This window comes from Dama dama, chromosome 12, assembly GCF_033118175.1.
Source record: "Dama dama isolate Ldn47 chromosome 12, ASM3311817v1, whole genome shotgun sequence".
Classification (NCBI taxonomy): Eukaryota; Metazoa; Chordata; class Mammalia; order Artiodactyla; family Cervidae; genus Dama; species Dama dama.
Genome location: NC_083692.1, coordinates 96,065,305 through 96,086,812, shown reverse-complemented (window position 1 = coordinate 96,086,812; position 21,508 = coordinate 96,065,305). Strand labels below are relative to the sequence as shown.

At 42.9% G+C, this 21,508-nt stretch overlaps 1 protein-coding gene across 1 annotated transcript in view; it reads left to right on the top strand.

Moving 5' to 3' along the window:
* LVRN (laeverin) overlaps window positions 1-21,508 on the top strand; it is a 67,909-nt gene that overhangs the window by 13,690 nt on the left and 32,711 nt on the right. The window contains exons 2-5 of the mRNA XM_061158523.1: window positions 8,197-8,339; window positions 9,686-9,825; window positions 14,420-14,546; window positions 21,284-21,438. Coding sequence (XP_061014506.1) covers window positions 8,197-8,339; window positions 9,686-9,825; window positions 14,420-14,546; window positions 21,284-21,438 — 565 coding nt within the window. The remainder of the gene's footprint in view (window positions 1-8,196; window positions 8,340-9,685; window positions 9,826-14,419; window positions 14,547-21,283; window positions 21,439-21,508) is intronic.

Sequence of the window (21,508 nt, the reverse complement as noted above, 5' to 3'; positions counted from 1 at the left end):
GGTGTCTTATTAAAGAGTGAGCAGTGAATTGAAAAAGACTCCAGTTGCTTTTTATGCTAAGAATCTGGCACAGTCCTCAGGGTATGACACACAGGAGAGAAATTGAATAATATTAGGGAAGACTTTAAAAGTCTCAAAACAAGGTCAGTGAACTCAAGTGCCAGGCACATGATGTCATTGGTGTCACAGAGAAAAGAGGTCAGTTCATTATCCTATAGAGGTGTTGAACCCATGTATTTTCTGTGGCTGAGTTGTTTTCTCTGGGAGATGGTTTACTCTTCAGAGTTTTAGAGCTTGTATCTTTGAAAACAAGTGTAACTAGCATATTGAAAAAGCATACCTCATATTTCAGCAAAAATGCAGTCATTTTTCTCTTACTCTCTCTTTGCAGTTTTGTCTCTGGAGTATTATCTCCTGCCTGAATCCTCTAATTTTATGTATATGAAAATGCAGGTATCTTCTGTCATGTCTGACTTTTTGTGACCCCATGGGCTGTAGCCCTGCCAGGCTTCTCTGTCCATGGAATTTTCCTGGCAAGAATACTTGAGTGGATTGCCATTTCCTTCTCCAGGGGATCTTCCTGGCCCAGGATCGAACCCACATCTTTTGTGCCTCCTGTATTGCAGGTGGATTCTTTCCCACTGAGCCATTGCGGAAGCCCCGCATGAATGCTCTAGCAACCCATAATTGTCTACTAATTCTTAAGTAACAGAAGATCTATGCTCACTAAGTTACAAACATTATCCAGATGCAAAAAGCTTAGAAAATCCAGTCTTGGATGATACTCAAAACTCTGAACTTCAGTTACTATTAAATCTCCCTTTTTCTCTCTCCAACCTTACTTCTGTGAGCTTGGGCTGACTTCATGATGGAAGCCTGCAGTGAGATAGAGGGTAGAAGTCCTTCCTTCTCTCCACCTCCTATTTTGAGTCCTCCACCTCTGTCCTGAGAGCTGTTGTTTCAACCCTACCAGGTCCTGGGAGGAAGACAGGGAGAGGCAACAGACGGGGCAGTTCTGACTCGAACCCATACTCTCACTGATTGGTCTCACTCTGGTCTAGCAGGTGCCTTTTTCCCTTGAGATGTCGTGTTCCCAGACTCTTCAGAGCTTTCTCACTGTTTCTTTTCCTCCTACAATTCTCTTGTCCCGGCAGGATGCTTCTCTTATTTCTCTGTTCTGATGGTCACATGGGACTCCTTCCTCGGGCCCTAGACACACAGTAATGCATCTCCAAACTCCTCCAAGTGGCTCTGTTGGACAGAACCCGGACAGTCTTCATACTGGCTCACTGTCTCAGCGACCACAGCTCTTCCCAGGAACACTCATACATCCCTTGCCCGAGGCTGATGTGGGTGGCAAGACAACCACACTCCCCTGGTTTTGCCTCCAAAACAGTCAGTATAGATTCCTACCTGATAGGAGCTCGACTTCAGCCAGTGTCAATTCAGCTTTCTCAGAGTGAATTAGTCTGTCTCTCAGGGCTTTCCTGGTGGGTAAAGAATCTGCCTGCAATGCAGGAGACCCAGGTTCAAAACCTGGGTTGGGAACATTTCCTAAAAAAGGGAATAGCAACCCACTCCAGTATTCCTGCTTGGAGAATTCCATGGACAGAGGGGCCTGGTGGGCTGCAGTTCACGGGGTCCCAAAGAGTTGGACATGACTGACAAACTAACACCCACTGTAAGTCTCTCAGCCTTGGGAAGCACTTTCTCTGCTCCCTGAGGGACTTTCTTCTGCCTAGCTCAGGCTTAGAGAGTAGCTGCCTGAATGCAGGACGACTTGGCAACACAATGTCCCTCCCCACCAAGGAATCTTTTCTCTGATCACTCTTGTCTGTGTTCCCTGACCCTTCTTCTGTGTCCTCAACGTAGCTGAGAATCCCAAGAGTGGCTTGAAGGTTCTTGAGGCCATTTACTTTCAAAATCTTCATAACATGGTTTGGCACCTTTCTTTGGAATTTTGTGTCTATTATGTTTTGTCGTCTGGTGGAACCTTCAGTCTTAAGATCGTATTACATAAGTAATAAACAAACATGATTCATGGACCAATCCTTGAACCACAGTCCAGTGGTGTACCATCTGTCTTTACTAAACACTTTGGTTTCTGAGTGTTGTTACTGTGTTAAAAAAAAAAAAAAAATCAGAGGAGGGGAAAATGCTCCAGAGCATCTCATTTAATCTTTAACCAGCTATGCTATTTAGCACTTCTTAACTAGAGCTGTAGGCAGACAAAGTTCATAAAATAATTTGGAGTGAAATACTGTACTGAATGGATGTGTTTTCTATGATCCCCAAGGGCATCGCGTATCTTGCCTGGTAAGACTTTTTCCAGCACAAGAACGTGGTGAGTCCACAATTCTCTGGCTGTACAAGAGGTCAGGAGAGTGGCTTTGCAATCCTGAGCCACTGGGAGACAAACTCTCCAAAATTAACTCTCTCCCCAGCTGACCACTCTAAACCCAGACTTCACAGGCACCATAATGACATGGTTCAGTGAGGTTTGCAGGGAGGAGAGGGTAGTAGAGGTTCTATTTTCTGAGACCAGGATATCCTAAGCAGAGAAAGAAGGGAAATAAATATCAACCTTGGGTCCCGATGTGTCATAACCAGATTGTGTGTGATGCTGGCTGGCACTGACCTTTGCAGTTAAGAATTAACCAGAATGGCTCTATGTCGTAGGGCTTTTCCCCTTTTTGTTTCTTTGTATAAAACCAGGGAAGGAAACAACTGAGTAAAACCCAAGTGTCTTTCTTTTATTTCACTTCTCTGGAGACTGTAATCCCGGAATTGGAAGGACTCGCCTGATGCTTGATTTGTTAATGCAGTGACTCCCCAAGCTTGTGTCTCCTAGTCTTTTTGAACCTGCTCCTTCCAGTGAGCATGAAAGTTTCCCACCTCCTTGAAGAGTCTGATTTTCTCCCTCCTCCTCACCTTGCCACTTCCTTGAGATTTGCATGTTTTGGGAAGTCATGGCAGCAGAAAAGATGTTACCAAGCTGTATTTTCTATAGTTTCCATTCCGGAAACAACAGGCATGTGTTGGCTTTCCAAATATGTAAGTGTGTATTATATAGTTGCATGTGCCTTTTCACTTTACCTTGCACTTTTCATGCTGACAGATCACCATTTGTACAAAGTATCCTGCTATTTCAGAAGGCTCATAGATCTTCTGAAGGTCATTGTGAAAACTCCTGAGGGGCCTGGTTGTCACCATCCCCAATGGCTCAGTCATGGCCACCTCATGGGCTCTTTTTTTTCTCGTGTTGGAGTCTTTTTCTCTGTTGGAATCAGTTTTAGAGCTGTAACTCCACTTACAGGCTCATCTAGTCCCATCCCTGCATTTTATAGAAATGGATGTTCAGAGAGTTTAAGCAACTTTTCCAACATTACCCCACTATGCTTACACTGCAGGTCCTGAGCAATGACTCAGGTTGCTGAATCCCCTGCTCATTTTTTCTTTTTACTGTATTGTTCGTTACTTGAATCTTTCCTAGTTTATCCCATCCCCTTTAAAGATACCAACCAATATTACAAAGTAAATAAATGCCAATGTGGCATGTGGCAAACTCTACCAAAATATTTCATATTCTCCTGTATATATTAATATCAAGCTTCCTTTACTTTATAGTAACTCCAAGGCTGAGAAAATAGTTGCTGTGAACCCATATTTTTGCCAAGTTTTAAAAAATCTTACAAAGGAAAAATATATAACGCCTAATTTCTGGTAGTTTAAAATTAACTGGGGAGACAAACATGATTTATTTTCAGCTTATGGCCACCTATGATCTCTGGAACCCTTTTTTTTTTTTTTTTTTAATTTGCAATGTTGTGTTTAATTTCTGCTGTATGGGAATAGATACGTTTGTAATTAGTGATTTCCAACTCTCCACCCCAAATCTGTAATTTATCCCTCCTTGAATTCTTCTGTAGTTCATCTACATCAAGAACAGTTTGGGAGAGTAGAAGGAATAGAAGAGAATTCACAGATCATTTATTGCTAAATTTAGTTACTAATAATATAAAACCTCAATTAATAATGAAACAGGGCTAGTGGAATTATTTTCTAGAAGGGGAAACTGAGACTCGGCAGGGGTATGTAACTAGTTCAGGGTTATCATTACGTAGAGCAGAGTCTTGGAACTGAAGTGGCTGCCGTCAGAGCCTCAAATCCTTTCAGCCCATGAAAGTAACAGTATAATAAAGTTGGAAAAAACAAATAAAGCAAAATAGGCTTGTTGAAAATGACAGTTTTGTCACTGTGACGCTAGGAACCCATCACACTAGCTGACTGTGAAAAGCTTCTGAACATGCCCCTGTTCTGCACGCGGTTTTTAAAACTGTGTGAAGTTTTATGTGAACAGGGCCTTATCATGGTGGAGGAGGGATTGACAGAGCCGGATCATGGATGGACTGTGCTTTCAAGATATCTGTGTTGAATTCACCTTTTATTTATCTAAGAACTGAGCTGGAACTTCCCCAGTGGTCCATTGGTTGAAACTTTGCCCTCCAAGGCAGGGAGTGTGGGTTCCATCTCTGGTTGGGGAACTAAGATCCCCCATGCCTAATGCCCTGAAAAGCAAAACACAAAAACAGTATCATAATGTCAACTAAAAAATGTACAACTGGAGAATTGCTAGTTAAGTTTTATTGGGCCAAAATGAGGACTGCAGCTCGGGAGCCAGCACGTCAGAGAGCTCTGAGAGACTTCTCCAAAGAGGCAGTGGGGGAAGGTCAATATATAATATTTTGGTGAAGGTGGAGTTCAATACAGTCAAGTGCTTACTTTACAAAAGGCTTTCTGCTAGCCATGAGGAGCTGATGTCACCATGAGGGGATTTAGTGATTTTCTAGATATGAAGAGATGCAAGGATTGGGATCATGAAATCAGTTCCTAAAAATATCTAACTAAAGATCTAAACTATCATAACTAAAGCTATGACCAACTTAGCATATTAAAAAGCAGAGACATTACTTTGCCAACAAAAGTCCATCTAGTCAAAGCTATGGTTTTTTCCAGTAGTCATGTAAAGATGTGAGAGTTGGACTATAAAGAAAGCTGGGTGTTGAAAAATTGATGCTTTTAAACTGTGGTGTTGGAAAAGACTCTTGAGAGTCCCTTGGACTGCAAGGAGATCCAACCAGTCCATCTTAAAGGAAATCAGTTCTGAATATTCATTGGAAGGACTGATGCTGAAGCTGAAACTCCAATACTTTGGCCATGTGATATGAAGAACTGACTCACTGGAAAAGATCCTGATGCTGGGAAAGATTGAAAGTGGGAAGAGAAGGGGATGACAGAGGATGAGATGGTTGAATGGCATCACTGATTCGATGGACATGACTTTGAGCAAGCTCTGGCAGTTGATGATGGACAGGGAGGCCTGGCATGCTGCAGTCCATGGGGTCGCAAAGAGTCGGACATGACCGAGTGACTGAATTGAACTGAATGGAAAGATCTGTTCCACCAGATTCCCTAGAGCACAGAGTGCCTCACTCCACCCTGAACTCCCTCAGCAGTTGCTGAAGGTCAACAAGCAGCTGCAGCCACACGGGGTTCAATCTCCACAGAGGCATTTGGCAAACGCGCTTGTTGTTCAGTCACTGGGAGGTGCTCTCGGGAAGTGCCAATTTGTAGTTGACAGTAACAAATTCCTTAAAGGCTTTAAAAATGGTCCACATTAAAAAAAAAAAAAAAGCACTGGACCTGAAGCTAGACTGACATGAGCATGAGACATTGAGTCTCAGCACCTCAGGAGAAAAGAAGGGATTTAGCGTCCGTAATTGTCACCTAAAAGCAATCACCAGTCAGCGTCTTGGAAAATGGGATAATGAGACAGCAGATTTCTTTGGAGGAGAAAGCACCCATGGTCTTGTCAGCCTCCAACAGTGTTTACAGAGGGTGAAACTGGCAACCTCCACATTTCCTCAGGGTACTCTTGTTCCTAAGCTTTTCCCCGTAAATCACCAGTCCATTGTGGGATAATGTCACTTTGGAATTTTTCCATGAAGATGCAGGAAGGAGCAGGAAGGATCGATTGTTGTTGTTCAGTCACTAAGTCGTGTCTGGTTCTTGCAACCCCATGGACTGCAGCATGCCAGGTTTCCATTTCTTCACTATCTCCCAGAGTTTGCTCAGGTGCATGTCCACTGAGTCGGTGATACTATCTAACCATGTCATCCTCTGTCTGATGGAGACCGATGCTGAAGCTGAAACTCCAGTAGTTTTGCCGCCTGATGTGAAGAGCCAACTGATTGGAAAAAGCCCTGATACTAGGAAAGACTGAAGGCAGAAGAAGAGGGCAGCAGAGGATGAGGGATTCGATAAATCCACCCATATGCAAATGAAAGTTATTTTGTTCAGTTGGGATATGTCCATATTGGTTAGCACCAAGGGTAGGCAAATTAAAATCTTTTTAAGTCTCCAACCAGGAAAAAGAAGGAACATGTGAGAAAAAGATAAAAATATAGACATTCTTCTTCTGATTACACCTTGGTGGGGAATGAAAGCAACAGACCATCCCCAAAGAAGTAATCCTAGTTTAAAAAATCCTTGGTTCTCCATAGGCAAAACACTCTCCGACATAAATCACAGCAAGATCCTCTATGACCCACCTCCCAGAATATTGGAAATAAAAGCAAAACTAAACAAATGGGACCTAATGAAACTTAAAAGCTTTTGCACTACAAAGGAAACTATAAGTAAGGTGAAAAGACAGCCCTCAGATTGGGAGAAAATAATAGCAAATGAAGAAACAGACAAAGGATTAATCTCAAAAATATACAAGCAACTCCTGCAGCTCAATTCCAGAAAAATAAATGACCCAATCAAAAAATGGGCCAAAGAACTAAACAGACATTTCTCCAAAGAAGACATACAGATGGCTAACAAACACATGAAAAGATGCTCAACATCACTCATTATCAGAGAAATGCAAATCAAAACCACAATGAGGTACCATTACACGCCAGTCAGGATGGCTGCTATCCAAAAGTCTACAAGCAATAAATGCTGGGGAGGGTGTGGAGAAAAGGGAACCCTCTTACACTGTTGGTGGGAATGCAAACTAGTACAGCCGCTATGGAAAACAGTGTGGAGATTCCTTAAAAAACTGGAAATAGAACTGCCATATGACCCAGCAATCCCACTTCTGGGCATACACACTGAGGAAACCAGATCTGAAAGAGACACGTGCACCCCAATGTTCATCACAGCACTGTTTATAATAGCCAGGACATGGAAGCAACCTAGATGCCCATCAGCAGATGAATGGATAAGGAAGCTGTGGTACATATACACCATGGAATATTACTCAGCCATTAAAAAGAATTCATTTGAACCAGTCCTAATGAGATGGATGAAGCTGGAGCCCATTATACAGAGTGAAGTAAGCCAGAAAGATAAAGAACATTACAGCATACTAACACATATATATGGAATCTAGAAAGATGGTAACGATAACCCTATATGCAAAACAGAAAAAGAGACACAGAAATACAGAACAGACTTTTGAACTCTGTGGGAGAAGGCGAGGGTGGGATATTTCAAAAGAACAGCATGTATACTATCTATGGTGAAACAGATCACCAGCCCAGGTGGGATGCATGAGACAAGTGCTCGGGCCTGGTGCACTGGGAAGACCCAGAGGAATCGGGTGGAGAGGGAGGTGGGAGGGGGGATCGGGATGGGGAATACATGTAAATCTATGGCTGATTCATATCAATGTATGACAAAACCCACTGAAATGTTGTGAAGTAATTAGCCTCCAACTAATAAAAAAAATAAAATAAAATAAAATATGTATAGCTCATAAAAAAAATAAAAATAAAAAATCCTTGGTTCTCAAAAGTCTGGCATTGTATATTTGTTCCTATTTTGTTTGTAAAAGGTTTTAAAGGCATATGATGTAATGAAGTAAATGTTATTTTGTGGTTGAAAATTAAAGAGTTCTTTTGTATTTTAGGTCTTACAGGAAATCTCAGGGGTGGTGAGAACTGGAATTTGTGTATATTATGGGAAGGGGAATAAGGAAGATGAGGGGAAAACGTTCCAGCTCCTTTCTTCAGATAATTTTAAGCCATAATCCATCTCTGTCTGTCTGTCTGTCTTTCTCTCTATCTATATATATATACATATATACATTTGCTTCCACTGATTTAAGATAAAAATAAGTAGATTTGTCCCCCAAATGTATTTCAGGGCCCTGTTAGCATCTCAGATGGAACCAACATTTGCCAGGAATGTTTTCCCTTGTTTTGATGAGCCAGCTCTGAAGGCAACTTTTAATATTACAATCATTCATCATCCACGTTATGTGGCCCTTTCTAACATGCCAAAGCTAAGTAAGTAATGTTTCCTATCATCTTGTATCTACGTGTAATTATATGTTTATATAAATGTATACTTATATATTTTTATATGTGCACATATCTGTGTGTGTGTGTATTTAACTCTGTAATAGATTTTACAACAGTAGATTTTCTTGGCAGTGTATTGGGAATGTATTTTAATTATGGCATATTATAACCAGAGAGGGCTGTCACCTAGGATACGTGTCAGCACCCACATCCTGGCGATGGTAAATCCTGATCCCTTTTGTATTAGGAGCTGGGAACATTGTCCTGTTTTCATACATCAGTATCCTGTCTGCCCATTAATTTGAGCTTCAGTCTCTTGATCATTAGTGACAGCAAGCCAGAGGACTTAGTCTAAATCTGGTACATAGATGTGGATTTTTTTGTTCATTTCAGGGTTTTTTTGCGGTTAGCTCACAGCACTTTTTTTTTTCTTTTGGTTGAATTAGTATGCAACTTAAAAAAATTCTGACATTTCTCATAAAAGTTAAAATTCTTAGTTTTTTTGGGAAACTCAGACCACCCAACAGCACTGGCCCTGCACTTCCTACATGCCCGTTTTGGTTGCAGGTGAGAAGAGGCTGTCCCCTGTGGTCAGAGCCTGTACCCGGCCTGCCTGTGGTCCCCACCCTGCCTGTTACGCACACCAGCCCGTTCACACTGAGCACCTGGCCCTCACAGGCATTGAGTTTGTGATTTCAGGTTCAGAGACCCCAGTGGGACTCCACTGAGACCTGCCCCAAACCTGAGAATGGCAGAATTGTACCTTGTTGACCTGCCACGGGTCTGGGAAACTCTGATTAGGTGCTGAGAGAGACGGGCTGGACTAGGAAACAGCAGTGGATGGAAAGAGAGAAAGCAGCTGCTCATGGATTTGCCCTCCACCCAGACCACATTATTCATGGTGCTAATTCAGAACCAAGAATCGAGTCCTTGGTGGTGATGGTTTAGTCACTAAGTTGTATCCAACTCTTGAGACCCCATGGACAGTAGTCTGCCAGGCTCTTCAGTCCATGGGATTCTCCAAGCAAGAATACTGGAATGGATTGCCATTTCCTTCTCCAGGGGATCTTCCTGATCCAGGAATTGAACCCGGGTCTCCTGCATTGCAAGCAGATTCTTTACTGACCGAGCTAGGAGTGAAGCCTGACTCTGTCCTTAGGCCTTCCTAATAGATAGCTCGAAGGTAGAGAAATCCAAACTATTGTACCATGGGGAGTAGTTGGGAAGACCGTAGTTGAGTGGTTGTCGACTTGACAAATTGTTTCAAAGGCAGATAATTGTGTTCCTTATTGCTTATTTACAGTGATTTGGACTAAAATCAATTTCTTTAGGTCAGTCTGAGAAAGAAGATGTGAACGGAAGCAAGTGGACTGTTACCAGCTTTCACACCACGCCCCACATGCCCACTTACTTGGCTGCCTTTGTCATTTGTGACTATGAACACATCAGCAGGATTGAGAGGGGCAAGGAGGTGAGTGAGGGAGATGCTCCAGGCGCGGGAACGTTTGTGCTGGCTGCAGGCACTCCTCGGCTTCAGGGGCTGCACCTGCGTGGTCATGGACCTCTGCTGCTCCTTCCCCCAAGCCCTGTCACTGCTCGGAGCATGATGCTGCGGAGCGGAGCGGAGCGGAGCACAGCCTTTCCGCTGGGGCTCTGCGGAGGGACGTCTATAGAAAGGCTGCGCCTCACGTCCCTTAGAGGCGGGTTCTGAGCCCCTTCTTCCCGGGCCCCGCTGCCTTTCAGAGCACAGAGAGAAGCGGGGAAGGGGCCGCACTAGCATGCTGAAGCTCAGGTTGCCTGTTGTCTCCCTTGCCCACATGCTCCTGGTACCACGCTGGGCAAGCTGATGCCAAGCTGACGCCAGTTGGGGCAGCTGCTCTGGCTGAAATGCGGGCAGGTTAAGCACCGTCCCTATGAAGGAGCAGGCCTGCTGGGTATGAGCACTTCCCCAGAGTTGTGGAAATAGGTGCTCTGTCCTGGAACACCTAGTATTCACCCAGTTGTACCTTTGTTACATAATAATCCTTTGGGAAAATATCAAGATGATTGTAACAGTACTTTATGGACTGGTTCACTTCCTATGCTAGAGTGTGGGGTCAAGAGTGTAGAGTCAAGAGGCTGAGGCTGTCTCCTGGGTGCATGAACTTCCAGCCTTTGGCTTGTGCAGATAAGGAAGCTGTGAATGAACCAGCTCTTATCACCAGGGGAGAATTGCTCAAAGTTCCTCCTCCGAAGGATGAATGAATAATCCTGCATTAGATACAAAGGACAGCTCATTATCATCCTCAGCTGTTGGCTCCAGCCTGATTTCCCTTATTGAATAATCACTGGTAGATCCTTGATATTCACAGATATAACCTGGGCCAAGTCAAACATTCATGACGTACATTGATAAATCCATGGAGACTCGGTGTGGAAACCTATGCTCTGTACCTGGTATGAAGCAGTGACTCAGCGCTCACGAGCGATCCAGGATGGCTGTCAGCATCCTCATCTCTGTTGGCCTGTTGCTCTCAATGCTGCTGCACAGTGAATAATTCTTATAAACGGATCATATCTGTTGCTTCATGAAAGATCACCCTGCAAAGAAAGCTGCTATGGAAGCAAAGAGAAAATGGAACATGCTTAAGAAAGTAATGGTCTTAGCCAGAAAATTGAAATTTGGGATGAGTTTATCAGTGGAATGTTGTGTTTGGCTATGACTCAGTTCTGGAAAGCTAAGGAATTCACCATATACTCTACAGGGAACCAGACTGTACTCTTGCGATAGCATCCAGACTACAAAAAGGAAAAAGGACTCCCTAAATAAGAGAAAAAATTTAGCAAAGTTGAAAATGTGGTTCATGCGTGGCATGAGGATAAATATAAGACACACATAACTAAGGTTGGAAATGAGAAATGGGATATTTTCTGCTATATCAATAGAGAAGGATGTCATTGCTAAGTCACTTCAGTTGTGTCTGACTCTGTGCGACCCCATAGATGGCAGCCCACCAGGCTCTGCTGTCCCTGGGATTCTCTAGGCAAGAACACTGGAGTGGGTTGCCATTTCTTTCTCCATGCATGAAAGTGAAGAGTGAAAGTGAAGTCGCTCAGTCGTGTCTGATTCTTTGCGACCCCATGGACTGCAGCCTACCAGGCTCCTCCGTCCATGGGATTTTCCAGGCAAGAGTACTGGAGTGGGGTGACATTGCCTTCTCCAGAAGGATGTCATAGTCATCAGCAATTGCAGCCTTCCAATATGAGCTGGTGAGCCCTGAGGGAACTCAGGTAGGAAAAGAATACCTGTCGTCTAACAGCCATTAGATGACAGCCACTCCCCAGGGTGAGCCCCAAGGAAGCTCAGGACGTTAAATACACAGGATGTCCACCACAGATAGCTGAGGTACATATCAAAGGAATGATTTCAGTGAGCCCAGACTCTTGCATCTTCCCACATAGAAAGTGCTAAATTCCTTAACTTGGGATGTCTGGGGTTTTTGTTAATTAACAGTAATCTTTTGATGTTCAGACTACCTGCCCTTTGTTGCAAAACTTCTATGTAATCTGACTCCTCCCCTCGCCTCCTCAGAGCAGTTCTCTCTGGTTGCTTGAGATGCTGTCTCCCGGGCTTGAAGTCCTAAAAATTTCTGCCATAACTCTCAACTTTTAGGGTACATATATTTTTTCATTCAACAGTTATGGCAGCCATGAAGGGACGTGAACCCTCAGCTATCTGGGACCAGTACCCTGTTTTTCACATCTTGAGCTTCCTTGGGGCTGCTCACCATGGGGAGTGGCTACAGTCTGATGGCTGCTAGCGGCCAGGTGTTCTTTACCTTCCTGTGTTTTCTCAGGGCTCATCGGCTCATACGGGAGGGCTGCAATCATTGACAACTGTAACACCTTCGTTTCCTGATACAGCGAGAAATATTCTGTTTCTCAGAAATAACATATTTTGAGTAGAGTTTATCACACATGTGCACATGTAAAGATATTTCTCCTTTAGAGGCTGAGGTCTGCTGGGTCTAAGCAGGACCACAAGGACACACTGGTGGGCTAGCTGTGATTTTGAAGGAACTTTTTCTTCAAAATGTTCCACGCATACTTGTGATCCTCACTGCCCTGCCCCTCCCCCACAGCTTGAAATCATCATTTGCCTCCACTGTGGCTTAGAGTGGTCATTTGTGGGAGGAGCCTGTAAACTGGAAATTTCTATACACACATTATTACTGCCTTCCCTCCCAAAAGGCTACAGTTAATATGCACATATTATCCTGAACGTGGTGACTGTTACCTCCACTCAGCAGTGTGGGCTCTGGTTTAGATGTCCTCCTGACTTTGCCTTGGAGATGAGAGCTTGAGACAGGGCAGGTACAGGTAGTGTAGGGGCAGGACTGAGGCCTTGGGGTGGGAGGAGCCTGGAAGAAAGGAGAGGATCCAGGCAGGAGGCTTCTAAAACAGGTGGTTGGGTTTTGTGAAAGGGAAGCATTCCGAAGCCCTCATGTCATTTAAAAGTCATAAAACGCAAGACAAACTTTCCAACAGAAATAAAAGCAAAGACAAGTCAACGTTTGGTTGGAGGACAGCAATCTGCAGATATTGTTGTGCTGCTTTTTGTTTTCTTCACGTTGTCTCTTGTGTTCTGTAGAGAGCTCATTTCCAAATTAACTGTATTCATAATCAGGATGATTATCTTAATTCCCTCCTCGCTAACTTTCATTCTAGAGTTAGGTGTTTCATACATGTGTGTAAGCATTGACACTAGCAATTCCATTTAAAAGTGTTCAGATGGTATTGTTGAAGGGATACCATGATTTCAAAACAAAATGACAATGGATGGTAAAACAACATCAAATTAGTCACCAAAATAACACAAACAAGTTGAAGCACCCAAACAACAGTACAGTCACACTAAACTAACAAAACATGGCAGGGATTTCTTTCCATCTACTACTAGCATGAAAGTGTCATATACAGAGGATATAATTTGCTTGCTTCAATAACTGTAGAAGTCATGAGACTTTTAAAATTAAAGAAATTAAGCTTATTTCAAATTTTGAAAATAAGATGAGGCTATTCATGTTTTGGGGGCTTCCCATGTGGCACAGTGGTAAAGAATCCACCTGCCAATGCAGGAGATCCTGGTTCAGTCCCTGGGTTGGGAAGATCCCCCAGAGAGGGAAATGGCAACCCACTCCAGTATTCTTGCCTGGGAAATCCCGTGGACAGAGGAGCCTGGTGGACCATAGCTCATGAGGTTGCAAAGAGTTGGACGACTGAGCACACTTGCGTTCATGTTTTTTATTAACAAATCATTTTAAATTTGCATGATTCACATTTGTTTCATATGTTCTATTCTCTGTAACCCCTACTAACTGCACAACTCTGTTTTGAATCACTGGAAATATGTCCTGAAAAGGGAAGCTAGGATCCTAAGGGCCCTTGTACTCTGATGTAGAGTCCATGTTTTCTGTGGGGGTGGATACCACTCCCAGGATTTTTTTGATTTATCTTTTATTTATGTTTGGCCATGCTGGGTCTCCCTTGCTCTGCAGGCTTCTCTCTAGCTGTGGTGTGTGGCTTCTCGTTGCAGTGGCTTCTCTCGTTACGGAGCACGGCCTCTAGCGTGGCGCGCGGGCTGAGTGGTTACGGCTCCCGGGCTCCTGAGCACAGACTCAGTAGTTGTGGCACCCTGGCTTAGTTGCTCAGCAGCCTGTGGGATCTCCCTGAATCAGGGGTCAGACCTGCATGGGCAGGCTGACTCTTCACCACTGAGCCACCAGTGGTAAAGCCCCCACCCCCCCCTGCAACCAGGATTATTTTTGAATTATAGAAGTTTTACATGTTATTGCAAAAGATTGAAATAACACACTTTCTAGAGAATCACTGTTCCCAACTTAATGAATAGCCTCCAGGGCTTTTCTCATTGCATGGACACATTTAAACATTTTATCATGCAACTTCTTCTGAAAAGATAACCTTTGGCTCCAGAGCATCAGGAAATTGGAGCAAGCAGGCTGCCACTTTCCAGAACCACTGTACATATTGCTTTTTGTAATCACCGCTTAATTGTTTCTGTCTAGATACGCATCTGGGCCCGGAAAGATGCCATCGCAGATGGAAACGCAGACTTTGCTTTGAACATCACAGGTCCCATCTTCTCTTTTCTGGAGGATTTATTTAATATCAGTTACCCTCTTCCAAAAACAGGTGAGGTATCTTCCCTTACAGTGCGTTTGATTTCCTATTATGGGTGCTCTAGGTTGAGATCAAAAGATACCTAGATGGGACTCCAAGGACCCGTTGGCGTTTTGCTGTTTTTGCTGTTTTGGAGTCAGCCCCGCTGGCTTCCCGTCTCGTGTCCTACACGTTCCTAAACACGCAGAGGCCTGCCTGCTCTCTCTCTCTGGTGCCGTGTGACTAGCTGCTGCTCAGAGGGCTCCCGGCTTCAGGTCCCGCCTGGGTGCTTGCTGGCGGCTTACGTCCTCCAGACCTTGCCTTCTCCCTGGCTTTCTGTCCTTTCATCTCCTACCGCAAGCAGGCAGTGCAATGTTCTGGATCCTTTTAACCGCTTGCGTGAATTACTCCAGTTCCCTTTAACAAAGTTTTGTTGTTTTTTTCAAAATATGTTCTTTAGCTGTGAGTCATTGGATTAGGACTTGGGGGTCCCATCAGTGAATTTTTGTTGTATAAAATTGGAATCATGTGTGAACAGAATACGATCCTCGAAGGAATATGTAAACATTTTATTTCTCATAGATCTGTATGGAATGTCCTTAAAATTACGTGAGCTGCTCAGCTCAGAAAGTTGTTCCACGTTTTTTCTCTCTCGCTTGAGGGTATCATGTCAGTGTGTCGTGTTCCTCTGACAGGTTATTTAGTCGGAGTCTTGGGGGAAAGTATGCTTGGCCTCTACTGCAGACAGTGGAAGAAGGTGGGGAGTAAAAATTAGGGCGCTCCAGGCTCCCGAATGCTGTGTAGCCGGGGCCTCTGCCACTCAAGCCTTCCGGCTGAGGACGGATGGGGAGTGAAGGAACGGGGGCCAGCCGTGCCTGCTCGTGGATCCCAGAGGTTACACCTGTCATTTAGAGAGTCGGAGGCAGGGACTGTGGCAGGCCAGTGGGTAAAACTCTTGAGTTTCTACTGCAGGGGCCACAGGTTCAATCCCTGGCCAGGGAACTAAGATCCTCGATCCCGCATGCCACACAGCACAGCCAAAAAAAAAACTAGAAAAAGAAGGAGAGAAAGAAAGTTGGCAGCAACAGGAATCTGAGCGTGGAGACCAAGTTTCTGGCACTTCTATGGCTGGAAGATCTCAAGATGACCCTTGTCTAGGCAAGAAAATTTCTCTTTATCTTTATTTAGATAAGGAGAAGTCCAGAGTTATTCTTGATATCCTCTTCTGTCAAAGCATCTCCTCCATGCAGTTAGTCACCTCCTTATTATCTCCCCCTCCACCCCCTTCTTCCCCATTCCCCTCATTCTCCCTAGTTCATGTCACTGCAGTCTTGACCACAACTGACCTTGTTTAGTTTGACCACTGTCCCTCTTTTCTCCTCCAATTCATCCTCCACTCTGAGGCCTGAGGGATCTTTCCAAAGCAAAATCTGATTGTGTTACTCCTGTTTAAAACTTTTCTGTGGCTTCCCATTGCCCTGGGGATCAAGTCCAAACTTCACACCCTGTCTTTAACAGAGCACCTCTTGCCAATCTCTCGGGGCTTTTGACAGTTTCTCAGAGTTGGAGGGCTGCTCTAGCAGCGTCTCTGTCCTCTTCTACACTTTCATCTTCTTCTCTTCTTGGTCAGGCTCTTGCACATTCAGTTTGCACATCTTGCCATTCCTTTTACCAAACTTGTTGATTCTTACATTTCTCAACACAGTGCCTCCTCCTCCAGGAAGTCTTCCCTGATTCTCTCTCTCCCAAGCTTCCACAGCATCCTGTGCATCCCTGCATTCAAGTTCTTGAGCTGCTAGATCCTAATCATCTCTGCATGAGGTCAAGGGCAAGTTGAGGGTCAGGGTCTGGGCTGTCCTTTTTTAAAGCATCTTCTGAGCCTATGATGCTGCTTCTCTCAGAATTGTTTAGTTGCTAAGTCATGTCTGACTCTTTTGCAACCCCATGGACTGTAGCCTGCCAGGCTTCTCTGTCCATGGGATTCTCTAGGCAAGAATGCTGGAGTGGGTTGCCATTTCTTTCTCCAAGGGATCTTTCCAACCCAGGGATCAAACCCATGTTTCCTGCATTGGCAGACAGATTCTTTACCTCTGAGCCACAGGGGGAGCCCCTCTCTCAAAGTAGTAAACAGTAAACAATTTTTTTGTGTGGGGGGAAAAGATATGTTCCATGAGTTCCATAATTCCATGTAAATTCTGGCTAGATTACCAGTTCCTGGAAGTCAAGTTTATGTTGGCACTTTTTTTTTTTTCCTGTATCTTTCATAGCATCTGAGCCAGTGTTGCTCTATGAGCACGTGTAGGTGGTGCTTAGTCAAAACTGCCTTTTGATGGATAGATGATTACAATAGAGTTTTTCTATTATTGGATGTTTAAAAGGAAGATGAACTGATGTCTCCTAATTACTTTGACTTTTGGTTGAGTCATTTAAAAACAAAACAAAAAAACTATTACAGCTGCTGGTGGAGTTGGCTGTTTGGGTTGTTATAAGCTTTAAAAGAAAAGTGACATCATGATGCTTTTAGGAGCAAGTATGGGTTCAGAGAAGGCAATGGCACCCCCCTCCAGTACTCTTGCCTGGAAAATCCCATGGACGGAGGAGCCTGGTGGGCTGCAGTCCATGCGGTTGCTAAGAATCAGACACGACTGAGCGACTTCACTTTCACTTTTCACTTTCATGCATTGGAGAAGGAAAATGGCAACCCACTCCAGTGTTCTTGCCTGGAGAATCCCAGGGACGGGGGAGCCTGGTGGGCTGCCGTCTGTGAGGTCGCACAGAGTCGGACACGACTGAAGTGACTTAGCAGCAGCAGCAGCAGCAGCAGCATGGGTATTTAAGGCTTGCAAACTTTTAAAATAGCAACTTTACTTTTAAGTTTTAATCTTCTCTTAACTTGTAACTGTAGCAGGCTAACAATATATATTGTACATCTCAGCAAAGTTTGTATTTTGGTAGCAATAAAACTCACGTACTATATAAATCATAAAGGGGTGACGTAATTACCGTAATTAGTGAGAATCTACTTAGTAAATGAGAATCACCTACTACTTTTCTAGGTGCTCTCTGAATGCAGAAGCCGTAGGTGGTAGGGGCTCTGTTCAGGTAGCTGAGTTTGGGCAATAGCATCTACATGTTAAAAACAGAAGCAAACAAACTTCGAAGTAGGAGACAGCACTGACTGAGGAAGTCAGCATGAAGTCTCCAGAGAAAGAGGACTATGTGGCAGACACCAACACAATATTGGAAAGCAATTGTCCTTCAATTACAAAGAAATGAATTTTTAAAGAAACAGTTAAATGAAAAAGAAAGAGGACAATAAGTGGTAATGGGAGTAGCCCAAATATATAAAGAACACCTACAGATAAATAAGAAAAATACAATAGGAAAAAAACAGGTAAAAGATATATGAATAGATGTTATACAGAAAAGGAAACACATGTGGCTGACAAACTTATGAAGAAATATTTAACCTCATTAAGCCGTCTGAGAATTGAGTACATAAGGTCACAGTGACAACCTATTCAGTTGTCAACGAGTAGGCATTCTCACAAATACAAGTGTTAGAAAGTGACTCTGTTGAAAGGAGTATCAGTTGTTACAACTTAAAAACCTGTTTGTGGTCTTACAATGTTGATCATCAGAATACCTTAAAACCCAGAAATTCCATTCCTAGATATATCTTCAAGAGGAATTTGAGCACATAACGTGCCAGAAGACATGTGCAAGAATGTTTGTAGCTACACGTTTCATACTAGTGCCAAACCAAAAGCAACCAAAGGGGTCACTGATAGAATGGATATGGCTCATTCACACAATGGAAAACTATCCAGTAGAATGGGAAACCCAGGCTGAGGCAACTAAGTGTGTTGAAAGATAATGGAGCATTACCTGTTGAGGCTATGTAATGATCTGAGTATTTCTTACTGTACACTGTTAGCTTCAACCAAGTGTAAAGTCAACTAAAGTACTGAGCGTAGCACAGCTAAAGCATTCATGAGGCAAATGTAGCATGTACTATACCAGTGATATTCTTTCACTAGCAAAGGAAAATTTTAAAACTTGTATTGTTCTAGTTTCAGAAGTAACAAATGATCAAATGATCACGCTGTAAAAAATTTGGAAAGATAGGGAAAGCAAAAAAAAAAGAGAAGCAAAATCTCTTGCAATGCTGCTATGCAAAGATGACCATGAGTAACATTTTGATGTCTATTTTCCCAGTGTCTGTCTTTGTCTCAATGTCCATCTTTCTCTGCATTTGCTTTTTTGTTTTTAACAAAAATGACACCATTGATACTATTCTTTGATTAAAAAAAATTAACAATATAAAGCAATATGATCCAGGTAACTGTTCTTTTTTATTGTCATTTTAACTCATAGGCTGCCTACATATCAATTTGACAAAATTATTTATTTAATCCTCAGTGTTTGAAAATTTGGACTGATTTTCCTTTCTTGAGGGGGAGGGGCTGCTTTAAAACATGAAAGAAAACATAAGGAAGTGTTTACAAATATCCATGCTATTTGCCTTAGTAGAAATTCCAAAAATTGAAAGGCTAGGAACATTTTTAAAAGTTACGAAGCATTTTGCTGGAGTGCTCCAGAAAAACTGTACTGGTTCACACCCTCACCAATAGGCTATGTGTCAGTTTTCCTATTCCTAATTATAAATTCTAGCCAATACTAATTATTAACCTCATACATTTGAAAGCCTAAGTTATATCATTGTTTTAATTTTTGTTTTTGATGCTAATGAAGCTGAAAATTTTAAATAAGACTTTTGGGTGTTTGAATTATTTCTTTATTGAATTGTTCACATTTTTTCTTTTTGTTCACCAAAGTTCTTTAAGTATTGAAAAAATATTATCTAGTTGTGATATAGGCTGCAAATATTTGCTCCAGTCTGTATTTTGCCTTTCAGATTTGTTTGTGGTGTTTTTTGATGCACTAACATATTTAATTTTAAATAGACTTAATTTTTTAAACAGTTTTAAGTTTGCGAAAAAAGTGTGCCCACAGTGTGAAGGGTCCTCGTATATCCCCTCTCCCTCCCCTCACCCCCACCCCTAGTTTCTCCTCTTGTTAACATCTTACACTGGTGTGGATTTTTTAAAATTACAATTGATGAATCAGTACTGATACATTTTTGTAACTAAAGTCCGTAGCTTACATTAGGGTTCACTCTTTGTGTGGTACAGTTCTGTGAACTTCAACAAATGCATACAGTAGTGAGGGCTTGCCCGGTGACTCGGCAGTAAAGAATCCCCTTGCAAAGCAGGAGACACAGGGGACGTGGGTTTGTTTGATCCCTGGGTCGGGAAGCTCCTCTGGAGGAGGGCGGCAGTCTACTCCAGTGTTCTTACCTGAAGAATCCATGGACAGAGGAGCCTGGTGGGCTACAGCCCAGCGGGTTGCAGAGTCGGACACGACTGAAGTGACCGAGCACATACAGTAATGACATATACCCACCGTTACAGTGTCGTAGAGAGATTCACTGTCAGAAACATCCCCTCTGCTCCACCTCTGCATCCTCCCTGTCCCCACTCCCTGACAGCCACTGGTCTTTGTACTGTCTATATAAGCTTGCCTTTTCCATAATGTTATGTACTAACTGGAATCATGTGTAACTTTTTCTTATTGGCTTCTTTCACCTAGTGGGATTCCCTGGTGGCTCAGCTGGTAGAGAATCCACCTGCAATTCAGGAGACCTGGATTAGATTCCTGGGTCGGGAAGATCTTATGGAGAGGGATAGGCTACCCACTCCAGTATTCTTGGGCTTCCCTGATGGCTCAGCTGGTAAAGAATCTGTCTGCAATGCAGGAGACCTGAATTTGACCCCTGGGTTGGGAAGATCGCCTGAAAGAGGGCATGGCAACTCACTCCAGTGTTCTTGCCTGGAGAATCCCCATGGACCATGAGGTCGCAAAGAGTCGGAGATGACTGAGCAGCTTTCACTTTTCTTTCACTTAGTAACATTCCCTTAAGTTTTCTCGATGCCCTTTCATAGCTTAATAGCTCATTTCTTTTTATCTCTAAATAGTACTCTGTTGTAGGGCTGTACTACAGCCTACTACTATTTATCCATTCACCTATTAAAAGACATCTTGATTGCTTTCATGCTTTGGCAGTTATGATTAAAGCTGCTATAAACATTCATGTGCATGTTGCTGACTTCAGTTGTCAATTCACTTGGGTAAATCCTTAGGAGCGCAATTGCTAGACTGTATAGCCAACCTATGTTCTGCTTTATAAGAAACTGCTGAATTGCTTCTGAAGTGGCTGTATCATTTTGCATTCTCACCAGCAATGAATGAATGTTTTTATTGTTCCACATCTTCTCCAACATTGATGTTTGGTTTTGAACTGGTGTGTCATGGTATCTCATTGTTTTAATTTGCAATTTCCTAATGACATGATATTGAGCATATCTTCATCTGTTCATTTGCCATTTGTGTGTCTCTAGTGAAATGTCTCTTTAGATCTTTTGCTAATTCTGTAAAGTTGTTCTCTTATTTTTGAGTTTCAAGTGTTCTTTGTATATTTTGGATATAGGTCCTTAATCAGAAGTATTTAATTTTCTTATAGTCAAAACAATTTGTTTTCTGACTCTGTCTTCTCTGTGTCTTTAATGCCTTTCCCCTGCCCCTTATAGATATCCACTTGCATTTTCTTTCCAGTAATTTTATGATTTCATTTTGAGATGTTTGTATCTGGAAGTCTCAAATCTTGAGAAAGGGATGATTCATTTTTCCCTCCATTTAAATCCACTCAGATATAATTGCTTTGCCTGCTTTTGACAACCGTGCAATGGAAAACTGGGGACTATTGACATTTGACGAGTCATTATTGTTGCTGCAGCCAAATGATAAATTAACAGAAAAAAAGATCATGATCTTCTACATTGTCTCCCACGAGATTGGACATCAGGCATGTGGTAAAATATTCTTTCTTATTTCACATGAAAATATTCTCCAGCTTCTGTACCAAAAGTAGCAAA